General features: G+C 54.9%; 1 protein-coding gene across 5 annotated transcripts in view; it reads left to right on the top strand.

Annotated features, from left to right (window-relative positions):
- Nucleotides 1-6,293, top strand: part of KLHL26 (kelch-like family member 26) — a 28,043-nt gene extending 21,750 nt beyond the window's left edge. For 4 of the 5 annotated variants that reach the window (XM_005873836.2, XM_014545757.1, XM_014545759.1 and 1 more), the window contains 2 exons: nt 266-448; nt 2,551-4,635. In XM_005873836.2, the coding sequence (XP_005873898.1) occupies nt 267-448; nt 2,551-4,132 (1,764 nt within the window). In that variant the 5' untranslated portion in view covers nt 266 and the 3' untranslated portion in view covers nt 4,133-4,635. Of the gene's footprint in view, nt 1-265; nt 449-2,550; nt 4,636-5,523 lie in introns of those variants that run through there. The other variant, XR_001363582.1, reaches the window with a different exon arrangement.
- The last annotated feature ends 6,890 nt before the right edge of the window (nt 6,294-13,183 follow it).

The raw sequence follows: 13,183 nt of genomic DNA, 5'->3' as shown, positions 1-13,183 counted from the left end.
TCATCACCAGCAAATGGCAGTTTCTGCCCTGAGGGGTGGCAGGGCTCGGCCAGGTTTCTACTCTACTGCCAAGGCTCAGTGGGCAGGTGGCAGTCAGGACCCAGATCTTGTTTCTACTTCTCTGGGGCGGATCCTGGTGATTTTACCCATGCCTGGGGCAGCTTCAGAGCCTGGGGCAGCTTCAGAGCCTGGGCGAGCTGTCCAGGATTCCCCGGCTGAGGCCCTGAGGCCTCTGAGCCTGACACTCCTCCCTGTTCTCCCATAGCATGGCTGATAAGAATGGAGCTCTCAAGTGCACCTTCTCTGCACCCTGCCATAGCACCAGTCTCCTGCAGGGCCTGGCCACACTTCGCTCACAGGGCCAGCTCCTGGACGTTGTGCTCACAGTCAACAGAGAGACCTTCCATGCGCACAAGGTGGTCCTGGCTGCCTGCAGCGACTACTTCAGGTGAGCACAGGCCTGGGGGATGGGCTGGAGAGTGCAGATTCTTCTGAGAGGGGCAAGTTCAACTCTAGCTAGGGAGGGATGGCATTGAGGGAAGGTGGCTGGTGTTGGCCCAACAGTCAGTAAACCTACCACTTTTCCCAGGTTTGCAACTTACTCAGACTTTTCAGGGATATTACACAGGCCAGTAGAACATACCTGGGGGACAGAGTGGCCTGTGGGCACCCAATTAGCCGTTTCTGTCCTGAGGGGTGGCAGGGCTTGGCCAGGTTTCTGCTGTGTTTTTGACACCTGTGTGAGCTGGCCTCAGAATCCAGCAGGGACTGGCACATGTCCCTGCCCTTGCGATACCTGTACTCAGGCCGAAGGACAGGAGGGACTCCCAGGCGGTGGCCCCCGAGTTTGCCAGGCTCTGTTGCAATTCCCATGTGACAGGTGAGACCTTGCTGAGTGTCTGGGTCTGTCTGCTCTGAAGACCCTTTCCTAAGAGTGTCATCCTGGGGGTGAGTCTCTGACCCTGCTTTGCCAGTGGTGGCTGAGGCGCTCCTGCGACCGTGTCACAGAGTCCCAGCCCAGGTGCACACCACAGGCTGCACACTCTCCGAGGCTAGGTGTCCAGCCCAGTGTGCCCCCGACTGCCCGCCCTGCGGGCTCAATGAGGCCCTTCTGGGGAGCTGGAGAAACCAAGCCATCTGGGGCGCCGCTTCTATTTTTATTCTGGATTTGGGGACGGGCGGGCCGCCCCAGCCAGAAATGCCCTTTAAAGGCTCCTTTGCGCTGGCACTGCAGCGGCAAGGCCTTAAAAGGCAAAGCTCCCTCCCGTCGCAATGACTGTTTCTGCCTTCGACAGGCCGATGGGACTCTCGGGGACAAGAAGGGGTAGGGCCCTGGGGCTGGCAGAGCGCTGCTCCTGGAAGCGATATGGCACTGTTTTGTGGAGTGCTGGGCAGTTGTTCGTTGATGGTCCCAAGGCAGCATTAAGCTCAGCTGTTCCTACTCTGGGGCCTACGCCTGGCCCATACTAGCGTAGTGACTGGGTGACAAGCATTTATTAGGCAAATGGCCAACGGAAGTTCCCTTCCATCAGTCACCCGTTATGATGTTTACGATGTATGTTGATGGCAGTCACAATTATGATGAAAGGCCAGCTCACCCTCTGAGAGGAGCCTCTTACGCATCATCTTTTAGAACCTGCCATGAACTTCTAGCAGGCACTGGGATTCTTAGCCCTCTTCCTGCAGGGGCCCCTCCCAAAGGCTGTGTGGGGCGGGGGGGGGGGGGGGGGGGGGGGGGGTGAATAGAGATATGGGGGGGGGGGGTGGAGACCCAGGTCCTGTGTCCCAGGTCCTGTGCCCCAGAGCAGGACAGCCCAGCTGACAGACTTGGGGCCATTCACGAGGGGGGCGGAGGGTGTCTTACAGCAGGCTGAGACTCCTGTGGGTCATTTTTAGGGGCTCCCCTAACTACCCGGGCCTTTCTCTGGACATATCAGTGACCCCAGTGGGGGCCCCCAATAGGCACTCCAGCCTGGGACCCTTATTCCCTCCCCATCCCTGTGTGATAGCAGCTGAGACTCAGGCAGGGGAAGGTGGAGCCACCTGTTCAGGTGAGTGTGCTGGGAGGTACTGGACTCTGTGAACCATGAAGTGTATTCCCTTGGGGTCCCCGCTATATTTCCTGAGCTCACTGAGGAACTGGTCTTCATGGCTGGGCACTGATATGGGGTTGGAGACTTTTCCCCAGAGCCAAAGCTAAGGTTTGGTCTCCTCCTGCACAGCGACATCGCCATGCCATGAGCGGGGTGGGGGGAGAGGGAGGGAGGGAGTTGGCCCCCAGCCTCAGAACCAGCCTACCCCAGTGCAGCATACATCTGGGTGAGGTTGGGCCGGGCCCCACGGGAGAGGCCGAGAGTGCTGTTGGGAGGAAGATGCATGGCTTGGGGTGGATTGAAAAACCTTTTATTTTTTGCATGTTTTTAATGCATACCTGGCCTGCTTTACCCTGGTGGGCAAAGCCCCGCTGGCAGTGTCTCAGGGCCAGGCCATCCCAGTGGCCACAATGTCTATTGGTGCCCTGAACCCACATGCTGTGTTTCTGACCCTCAGGGCCATGTTCACAGGCGGCATGAGGGAGGCCAGCCAGGACATCATTGAACTGAAGGGCTTGTCAGCGCGTGGCCTGCGGCACATCATTGACTTTGCCTACAGTGCTGAGGTGACGCTGGACCTGGACTGTGTGCAGGATGTGCTGGGCGCAGCTGTGTTCCTACAGATGCTGCCAGTGGTGGAGCTGTGTGAGGAGTTCCTCAAGGCTGCCATGAGCGTGGAGACCTGCCTGCACATTGGTCACATGGCCACCACCTTCAGCCTGGCCTCACTCAAAGAGTCGGTGGATGCCTTCACCTTCCGGCATTTCCTGCAGATCGCTGCGGAAGATGATTTCCTGCAGCTGCCACTGGAGCGCCTCGTCTTCTTCCTGCAGAGCAACCGCCTACAGAGCTGTGCCGAGATCGACCTGTTCCGAGCTGCTGTCCGCTGGCTGCAGCATGACCCTGCCCGGAGGCCACGCGCCAGCCATGTGCTCTGCCATATCCGTTTCCCACTCATGCACTCGTCTGACTTGGTGGATAGTGTGCAGACGCTGGACCTCATGGTGGAGGACGTGCTCTGCCGCCAGTACCTGCTAGAGGCCTTCAACTACCAGGTGCTGCCTTTTCGGCAGCATGAGATGCAGTCCCCGCGCACGATTGTGCGCTCTGATGTGCCCTCGCTGGTGGCCTTTGGTGGCACACCCTATACTGACAGTGACCATGCTGTCAGTAGCAAAGTATACCACCTGCCTGAGCCAGGAGCCTGTCACTTCCGCGAGCTCACAGAGATGGAGGTGGGCTGCAGCCACACATGCGTGGCTGTGCTGGACAACTTCGTGTATGTGGCTGGGGGCCAGCACCTGCAATATCGCAGTGGTGAGGGTGCAGTGGATGCCTGCTACCGCTACGACCCTCACCTGAACCGATGGCTGCGCTTGCAGGCCATGCAGGAGAGCCGCATCCAGTTCCAGCTGAATGTGCTGTGCGGCATGGTCTATGCCACGGGCGGCCGCAACCGGGCCGGCAGTCTGGCCTCTGTTGAAAGATACTGCCCGCGGCGCAACGAGTGGGGCTATGCCTGCTCATTGAAGCGCCGCACCTGGGGCCACGCAGGTGCCTCGGCCGGGGGTCGCCTTTACATTTCAGGTGGCTATGGCATCTCCGTGGAGGACAAGAAGGCGCTGCACTGCTATGACCCGGCAGTCGACCAGTGGGAGTTCAAGGCACCCATGAGTGAACCCCGTGTGTTGCATGCCATGGTGGGTGCTGGCGGCCGCATTTACGCCCTGGGTGGCCGCATGGACCATATGGACCGCTGCTTTGACGTGCTAGCTGTAGAGTACTATGTACCAGAAACAGACCAGTGGACCAGCGTGAGCCCCATGAGGGCCGGCCAGTCAGAGGCTGGCTGCTGCCTGCTGGACAGAAAAATTTATGTTGTTGGGGGCTATAACTGGCGCCTCAACAATGTGACAGGCATCGTGCAGGTCTACAACACCGAGACAGACGAATGGGAACGCGACCTGCACTTCCCTGAGTCTTTTGCAGGCATTGCTTGTGCCCCAGTCCTGCTGCCCCGGGCCGGAAGCAGGAGGTAGCTCCCGGGATGCCCCCCCACCCACACACCCATGACCTGGCTGCATGCTGTTCTTGCCAGGGGTTTGGTGAGCACGTGTCCTATAGAGAACCTTGGGCCCCCTCCCCGTGGGCTGGCTGTATAGTCCCGTTGTGTTGATAAGCATCCTTCCTAGGGTCCTTCCTTCCCAAAGCAGATCTTGGCTCTCTGCCTGCCCAGGGAGCCTGCCAGTGAGGAGGCCGATGTGTTGTGGCAGAAAACTTGAGCCTGAGGCAGTTTCCTCGTCTGCACAGGGTCCTCACTCATGGGTTGGAATAAGGGGTCTCTTTGGGGTATTATTGTGCCCCACTTCTCCCATCCCTCAGTCCAGCAGTCTCAGATGTTCAAATGCAGGCTCATTAGTGTCAATCCAAATTCATAGTATGCCACTCTCCCCATCCCAAGTTTCTTGTGCATGTGTATTTTGTTTGCTTGTTTTTGTTAATCCTCACCCAAGGATATTTTTTCCATTGATTTTTAGAGAGAGTGGAAGGGAGGGAGGGAGGGAGGGAGGAGGAGAGAGGGAAAGAGAGAGAGAGAGAGAGATAAGAGAGAGAGGGAGAAACATCAATGTGAGAGAGACACATTGATTGGTTGTCTCCTGCATGCACCCCAACCAGGGCTAGGGATCGAACCTGCAATGCAGGTATGTGCCCTTAACCGGGAACTGAACCCACAACCTTTTGGTGCATGGGCTGATGCTCTAACCACTGAGCAATTCTGGCCAAGGCACACACATGTATTTTTAAACTAGAGGCCCAGTGCAGGAAGGGAGGTGTCCCTCAGCCCAGCCTGTGCCCTCTCGCAATCAGGGACCCCTCCGGTAGAGTCCCTCGGCCTGGCCGGCTATCAGGGCCTATTGGGGCTTTCCTTCCCCGGCTGCCAGCAGCTGGCCCCACCCCCGCCGCTGCCACTACTTGCCATCTGTGTAGCACTGCCCCCCCACGCCTCCCATCACCAGTTGCCTCCCTCTGCGAGCGACAGGCTTGGGGTGCGATCACTTGAATGGCCTGGGCCTCCCTTTTCGGGGCGATTGATCATGGGGCTCTGTGATTGATGGCTGTGCAGAGGGAGGCCCCACCCACCCACCTGGGACTCCGTCTGTGGCCACCGGCTGTCTGGCCCAGTAGCCTGGGCCTCCCTCTTTGGGGCGATTGTGGAGGCTCCCCCCTCCCCCCATCAATTGCCCCGCTGGCTGGTGGCCTGGGCCTCCTTCTGCGGGGTGATCATGGGGCCATGGCGGGGGCATTGCACCCGCTTTGGCTGGCCTGGCGCCAGTGCATGTCATAGCGTGGTCGTCCAGAAGGTCGCCCAGACTGTCGTTCTGCTGTTGGTCGTTTGGTCGATTTGCATATTACGTGTTTATTATTCTAGATAACTGTACCCCACTTCTCTGGAGCTGGAGGGGCTCAGAAGCACCCAACTTGGATTGATGACCAGAGGACAGTTCTGTCTCCCCAATAAGCCCAAGCTGCTGAATGGGAGATGGCCGCACAGGAGGTTCAGCGTTTGTTCCTATTCCCGTCCTTGGTCTGAGCACCTCGGGGTGTTTGCTCATTCGATTTCAGGAGGAGAGACCACAGCCGCTTTCAGAGATGGTCCTCATGGATGTCGGGCCTCCACTGGACACTGGGCCACCTGGGGGGCCCTGAGGAGAACTGGGCTGATATGTCCCTGTCCCACGGATGAAGGAGGATGCTGCTTTAGAATCCCAGTGCATCTGCACTCCACGGGTCTGTTCGGGACTTTCATTTCATCTACTCTCCAGCCCTGCACTCCCTCTTTGTCCTGTGCTCAGGGTGAAGTGCCACCTGGCCCAAGGCTGCCAGCTGGGGAGTCAGTAGGCAGGAGCCTCTCTCTTCAAGGGCTTCATGGCATCTCCAGCCACATTTGTTTTGGTCTCTAAATCTTTTTATTGTTGTTCCATTTTGCTTTTTTTTTTTTAAGAGGCCAGCACCGCTGCCTTATAAATGGGATTTATACCCTTGGGGCAACTTAAAGTGTCTCTTCTGCTGCTAACAGACGATTGATGTCATGTTTCTGTGACCCACTCGCTGTGTAAAGAATTAACCTCATACCTTAGCAGACGTCGTCTCCTAATATTTTCCTTGTATTTAATAAAAATGTTATGGTGAAAAGATGGAGCAGGCCCCGTGCCGAGTTTGTGGAGCCTGATAGGTCACAGATTCCTCCTGTCCTCTGTGCATTTGGGGCCCCCTCTCCCACCTCACCCTTTCCCATCCTTGCAGAAGAGCTGGAAAAGGTCCAGTCTTTAGCTCAGGGATGTGAGTGAGGGCAGCAGGAAGTGGGGCCGGTTCTTCTACTGGATGCTGGGAAGACAGAGGGCAAACTTCGTGGCCTCTGGCAACTCTCCAGGCTGTTCTATGTGCCTGGTGGTCTGGCCCCCTGCCACCAACCAGCATTCAGCCCTAACAGGTTCTGTCTCCATCTGCTCGGTTCTGGGGTGCAAGATCGGGCGGCTGTGGAGCCCCTCTCCCAGAGGCTGCAATGCAGAGGAGAAAGGGCAGGCCTAAAGGAAGCATGAAGTCATTATGCTCCCATAGGGGCCAAGCGCTCCACAAGCTGCCCCAGTCCTTGGTTTTGTGGCAGCCTCACTGTGAATGGGGCTGTACTTTGGTAGAGACTGCCTGCTTGTTCACGTCCAGCCTTCTGAGAGGGCAGGCTTCCAGGTCACCCTCAAAACATACCACAGGCCTGGTGCTCCCGTCCAGCAGCCACGGGGCCCCCAGGGTGAGGCTGAGTTGGGAGGCAGTGCTGAAATAGGAACTTGGTTGGGAACCAGGAAGGAGCCCATGGTTTCAGGGGCATTGAAAGGAAAGCAGGGTCTTTGGGGACTTACCAGAACATTTTGGCCTCTTCTCACCTCCCTAACCTGAGCTCCCCCAAAAGAACCCTTTTCTGCTAGAGGCACGGCCCCTTCAGGGGGCAGTGAGAAGCCTTTGCCAGCTACAAGTTCCCCAGATCAGCTCACACCTCAGAACATCTTGTCCCCAATGAGCTGGCAGGGGTGCCGGTGCAGGGTGGAGGGGGTGCTGCCGTATCTAACCAGTCGATTGTGCGTAACCGTCTGGGCTGGTTCGTGGAATGTTCTCGGGGGCCCTCTACCCCTCCTTCTCCATTCACCACCCCCCCCCGGAAGAAAGGAAAATTATTTTTCGTATTGTAAACTTTAAACACGAAAAAGCTGTTTTTAATTTAGCAGAAACTGGCTTGAAACTTTGTGAATGTTTGTGTCCTTTGGAGAAAGGCAGAACATGTGTACCCATATACAGAGGCTTGCACACACACACACACACACACACACACACACATGCTTGCTTACTCAGGCATACCTGCACACATGTGCTTGCTCATACACAGTTGAACAAATAGCTTGTGCACATGCCCCTGGGCCAGCCTGGCCCTTTCTGTGTGGCTCCCTGAAGGAGTCTGCAGCCTATCACCTTATCACTTCTCTTCACCTTTCACCCAGGGCAGCATCCACTGTGCATGAGGACCGAGTTTGGGGAAAGCCCGTCTCCTTCCAGATGGCCTGCTTCCCCACCTCGGGCTCCTGGAGCCTCCCTCTGCACCTGGGCTGGGGTTGTGGGAAAACGCTGTCTCCAGGGACAGTGGGATGCAGGCCCGTGAGAGGGAGGCCAAGTGTGACTTCTGGGGCCTTTCAGCCAGCAAGGGCCAAAGGGGCCTCGGGGGAGTCGTGTGAGGTGGGAATCTGCCCCAGACCTGGCCAGTTTGGAAATCTGCCCCTGGCTTTGTGTCCTGGAATGTAGCTACAGCTCCTCTGTTCTCACGGCCCCAGAGATTTCCCTTCTCATGGTGGAGTCTCCGCGCACGGGTTTTATTAGGGGCACCTGGCCGTGTGTCCCAGGAGGCACGGCCAGGAATGTTTGTTACACAAATGAGAAGTTCTGGGTGGGGAGGTGGGAGCAGAGCCTCATGCACTCTAGTGTCTGTGGGCGCTGTTCGTGGACCCCAAGGGCAGATGGTCCACGAGACCATGCTCCCCACACAATAAGACCTCAGCTTAACTCTGGGCACATGCCCAGATTGTGGGTTCTATCCCTGGTCAGACAGAGTGCAGGCGGGAGGCAACTTATTAATGTTTCTCACATTGATGTTTTTCTCTAAAATCAATAAATTTTTTTTTTTTTTTAAAGACCCCAGCTTAATTCTTGTGGCTGACCCTACTGTTGCTATCCCGGCAGCCATGTCTCCCTCCTCACCCATAGAACCTTGATTTGGCGCCAGCAGCAGTGTGCCCAGCCTTGGGTGGGGGTTAATTTAGGATTTGGCTCAGCTTTTTTTTGTTGTTGTTTTTTTTTGGTAATGCCTTTTGCAGGGGTTGTTTTCAGCCTGGGCAAATTTCCCAGCTCTGGCCAAGCTTTAAGGGAAGGTCTGAGGTGGGGGTTTCTGGTCATGGAAAAGGCCTTATTGCCCCCTTCAATCCCTTCATGCTTCCTATGAGGACAGTATGCAGGAGTTTCTGCAGCCCTCTTGTGGCCATGAGGAGCAACTTAAGAGAAGCACAGAGAGGCTGCCTCCCAGAGCCCTGAAATCATGAGGCCACCAGTTCTACCCTGGAACCTCTGATCTCCAGACTCCTTTTTCTGAGAATCACAATGTCTGTGCTGCTTAAGAGTCTTAGTATCGTAAGATACTAGTGGTCAGCTATTCTGTTATTTGCAACCCAAACACTTAACAAAATGATAATGTAAAGGTAACAGATGCTGGGATTTCCCAGTCTTATGTAAGTCAGGGATTTTATTTGCAAACAACAGAAACTGGCCGATTTCAATAGCAAAGATGTGCTTGGGAGGGCTGTTGGGTTGCTCACAGAAGTGGCAGGAAGATTGGAAAATCAGGCTCAGAAAACAGTAAGAATCAAGGTGGCAAGGCAGCTGGGGTGACCAGCTGAAATCAGGTCAGGGGACTGACTGGTGAGGACGCTTCTGCCACCACCACAGAATCCAGATGTCTCAACTGGCAGTCATCTGCCCTGGGCCCTCGGCCATAGCTGTCCCTGGAAACTGGATACTCCTGCCTTGATGCTGTTTCTCTGCATCACTTTTTCCTGAGTGGAAACATCCTATTGGCCTAGTCCCGTGGTCAGCAAACTGCGGCTCGCGAGCCACACGCGGCTCTTTGGTCCCTTGAGTGTGGCTCTTCCACAAAATACTACATGCGGGCACGCACGTACAGTGCGATTGAAACTTCGTGGCCATGCGCAGAAGTCGGTATTTTGTGGAAAAGCCACACTCAAGGGGCCAAAGAGCCACATGTGGCTCGTGAGCCGCAGTTTGCCAAGCCGAAGTTTGCCGACCACTGGCCTAGTCCGTGTCCTGTGCCAACCTAGCTGCCTGAATCCCCAGGAAAGTGAGTATGTGAGTGTGCTAGTCAGCTGCTGACAACATGTAACAAACAACCCAAGTCTCAGTGGCATGCAAAAATAAATGGCTGGGCCTTAGCCATGTTGCTAAATGGTTAGAGCGTTGGCCTGTGCACCAAAGAGTTCTGGGTTCGATTTCCAGTCAAGGGCATGTACCTGGGTTTTGGGTTCAATCCCCAGATCTGGTCAGGGCACGTGCAGGAGGCAACCAATCCATGTGTCTCACATCAATGTTTCTCTTCTCTCCTCTCTCTCCCCTCCCCTCCCCTCCCCTGCCCTTCCCTCCTCTTCTCTCTCCCTCCCTCCCTCAATCCTTCCCTCCCACTTTCTAAAAATCAATGGAAAAAATATCTTTGGGTGAGGGCTAACAAAATAAATAAAGAAAAAAATAAACGGATGGTTTTCGTGTATCTATGACTCAACTGGGATGCCTGTTCTATGCTGCCCTCAGTTGGGCAGCTCTGCTTCCAGGTGCAAGGCTGTGGAGTAGCAGGGTGGGGTAGGGTGAGGAGGTGCTTAGCCCTACCTGTCTTCATCTTCAGACCAGCAGCCAGCTCATGTAAAGTTCTCCCAAAATGGAGCCAGAGGACAAGCGGAGTCACATGAGGCCTCCTAAGGTCCAGATTCGGAACTTGTATGCTGATGCTTCTGCCCATATGTCTTTAGCCAAAGTAAATGACATGGCCAAGCCCCAGAGCAGGACTGGGAAATACCCTCCTTCTTACAAAGAAAGGATGCACAGGGCGGGACACAGGAACAGATAGGGAACTGAGGCCCACAGTTTGATCCATCGAACTGTTGACTCTGGGGCTTCTGTTGTCAGTGGGGGGCTGACTTCCCATGGTGGGGACTCCCTAGGCTTGGATGGGGATTCAGATGCTGGGTTTCCAGAAAGAAACACCCACTGGGCCACCAAAAGAAAAGCCAGTGCCCCCTGAAGGTCAGGAATTATCTTTTGTCACGTAGGTTGGGACTATAGGTGTCCTGGGTTTTGGGATAGTGGGAGGGGTGCTGTGTGAGGGAGTTCAGCTGCAGCTCAGCCAAGTATCCACGGTGTGTTGTCACTGCCTGTCCCTCTGTGTGGTGGTTGCAGGGGAGGAACTGGACTGCTTGCCCTGCCCCTAGGTTCCTGCCTCCGTCAGCTCCAGCCTCTTGCTACTCTCCTTGGCAATCCTGCCCTGTCTCACCCACACCCCCGGGGGAGGGGGGACAGGGACCTTCGTCCTCATCTAACCTCTTCAATTGTAAGGAGTACTCCCTAGGCTTGGATGGGGATTCAGATGCTGGGTTTCCAGAAAGAAACACCCACTGGGCCACCAAAAGAAAAGCCAGTGCCCCCTGAAGGTCAGGAATTATCTTTTGTCACGTAGGTTGGGACTATAGGTGTCCTGGGTTTTGGGATAGTGGGAGGGGTGCTGTGTGAGGGAGTTCAGCTGCAGCTCAGCCAAGTATCTGCATTGTGTTGTCACTGCCTGTCCCTCTGCGTGGTGGTTGCAGGGGAGGAACTGGACTGCTTGCCCTCCCCCACCTGCCATCCCCCTAGGTTCCTGCCTCCATCAGCTCCAGCCTCTTGCTACTCTCCTTGGCAATCCTGCCCTGTCTCACCCACACCCCCGGGGGAGGGGGTACAGGGACCTTCGTCCTCATCTAACTTCTTCAATTGTAAGGAGTGAGCACTGTGTCTGGCATTTATGGCTTCTATTGCCTGGTTCTTCCTTTCACATCATAATTAAACCTGGCTCTGGCTTTACCTTTCAAAACTCTGTCTGATGAAGGTCTGGTTTGGAAGTCAAAGAGAGGCCCTGGATGGCTTTCCTCTTTGCCTCCCCACTCCCATGGCCCAAATTCCCCTCCATGCAATGTGGGTACCCTAGATTGACTATGATTCCATATAAGGCAGTGCAGAAAAGCAAGGCATGAAAACTCACATCTCCAGATAAGGGGGTGCTTCCCCTAACAGTTATTGCCTGTTGGTGAGGAAGCAGGCACTAAGCCAGCGGTCCTCAACCTGTGGGTCGCGACCCCTTTGGGGGTCGAACGACCCTTTCACAGGGGTTGCCTAAGACCATTGGAAAACACATATATAATTACATATTGTTTTTGTGAGTAATCACTATGCTTTAATTGTGTTCAATTTGTAACAATGAAATTGGGGGTCACCACAACATGAGGAACTGTATTAAAGGGTCGTGGCATGAGGAAGGTTGAGAACCACTGGCTAAGTGCTTTGTTTTCATTATCTAATCTCCCAAGAACCTTCTAGGATGATTGCCACTGTTCACATTTAACATGGGTGGACAGCAAGACACTGAGACGGGAAGTCACTTTCCTGTTGTTACACAGCTGGAGAATCAGCAAGGGCTGGGCCGTGCAGAAGTGCTCAGCGTAGGTTTTCATGTAGCTTGCATTTAGAGACTTTATGTTGAAGGGTATTACGGCCTGGATGCAGGGCACAGGGCATTCTAGACAGGAAGACAGCCTGAGCAAAGGCCCTGAGGCAGGATGCAGCAAGGCGAAAGTGGAGGACATTAGAAAGGGAAGGGTGGGAGATGATGCTGGCGAGGAACAAATGGAGCCAGGCAGATCTATGGAGCAGATGAGAGAAAATTAAATCCTGGGAGCAGCAGGAAGTGGCTTATGAGGACCCAGCTCTTAGCTTACACTTGGCTGTGCTCTGTAACTAAAGTGAAACTATTTAACAGTTGGACACTCCCAGCCCCTTCGGTCAGAACTGGCCAGAGAAGGACCTAGGACTGGGTGAGCCTAGAGTGAGGAACACAGCTCTCCTTAGGGGTCAGGACAGTCTTTCTGGAGGAGGGATGAATAGGAGTTTCCCAGCAGAAAAGGATTCATTTAACAAACACTTGCTAATTACCCCACTGTGCCTCGTCTTGTGTTAGCTCTGGGGACCCAGGAAAACAGAATGAACAGACACGTATAATATGAGCCCTAAAGTACTCAGAGCCTTCAAGGGACAGAGAACAAGTCTTAAAAGCAGGGAACTGGGTGTGTCTGTGTCCTTTCTGCATCACACAGGGAACTCTAGCCCGGTGGTGTTTGGGAGGGTGGATATACTTTCAGCTTTTGATCTCAGCTCCGTCTACAGGCTAGCAGACAGGAGCCTGGATACAGCCGCCTTTAGAGAGCGGGATGTTTCCTGGTCATGGGAAACACACAGGGGGGGCCCTCAGGGAGGGTGTCTCAGAGGAGAGGCCTGAAAGATGAGAAGGTGCCAGCTATGAAAGGATCTGGGGGGTGGGCAGTCTGGGAAAAAGCAGTAGTATGTACAAAGATGTGGAGGTAGAAAAGTAAGGAAGCCAGCGTAGTTGCAGTGAGGGACCCAGGAGGGGGGCATGAACTTCGTGGGTCACTGGGAGGAGGGTGGATATTTTCCCCAAGTGTGACGGGGACCATGAGATCCACCCCAGTTTACAAAGACCACAGGGTGCTCCGAAAAGCCCTACCTTGGCCACACTGGGTGGCAGCAGCTTTCTTTGATGAACTAAGAAAGTGAAAACATCAGGTCTGGGTTCTTCCTGGGTCACCAGATGCCTCCACTTCGCCCTCCTCAGTACTAAGGGTCAATGGAGCCGGAGGAAGGCTTGGGTCAAGTTCTGGCCATTGTGC

This window comes from Myotis brandtii, unplaced genomic scaffold (genome assembly GCF_000412655.1).
Source record: "Myotis brandtii unplaced genomic scaffold, ASM41265v1 scaffold421, whole genome shotgun sequence".
Lineage (NCBI taxonomy): Eukaryota > Metazoa > Chordata > Mammalia > Chiroptera > Vespertilionidae > Myotis > Myotis brandtii.
The sequence above is the reverse complement of the archived record's forward strand: the minus strand, read 5'-3'. Positions and strand labels throughout refer to the sequence as shown.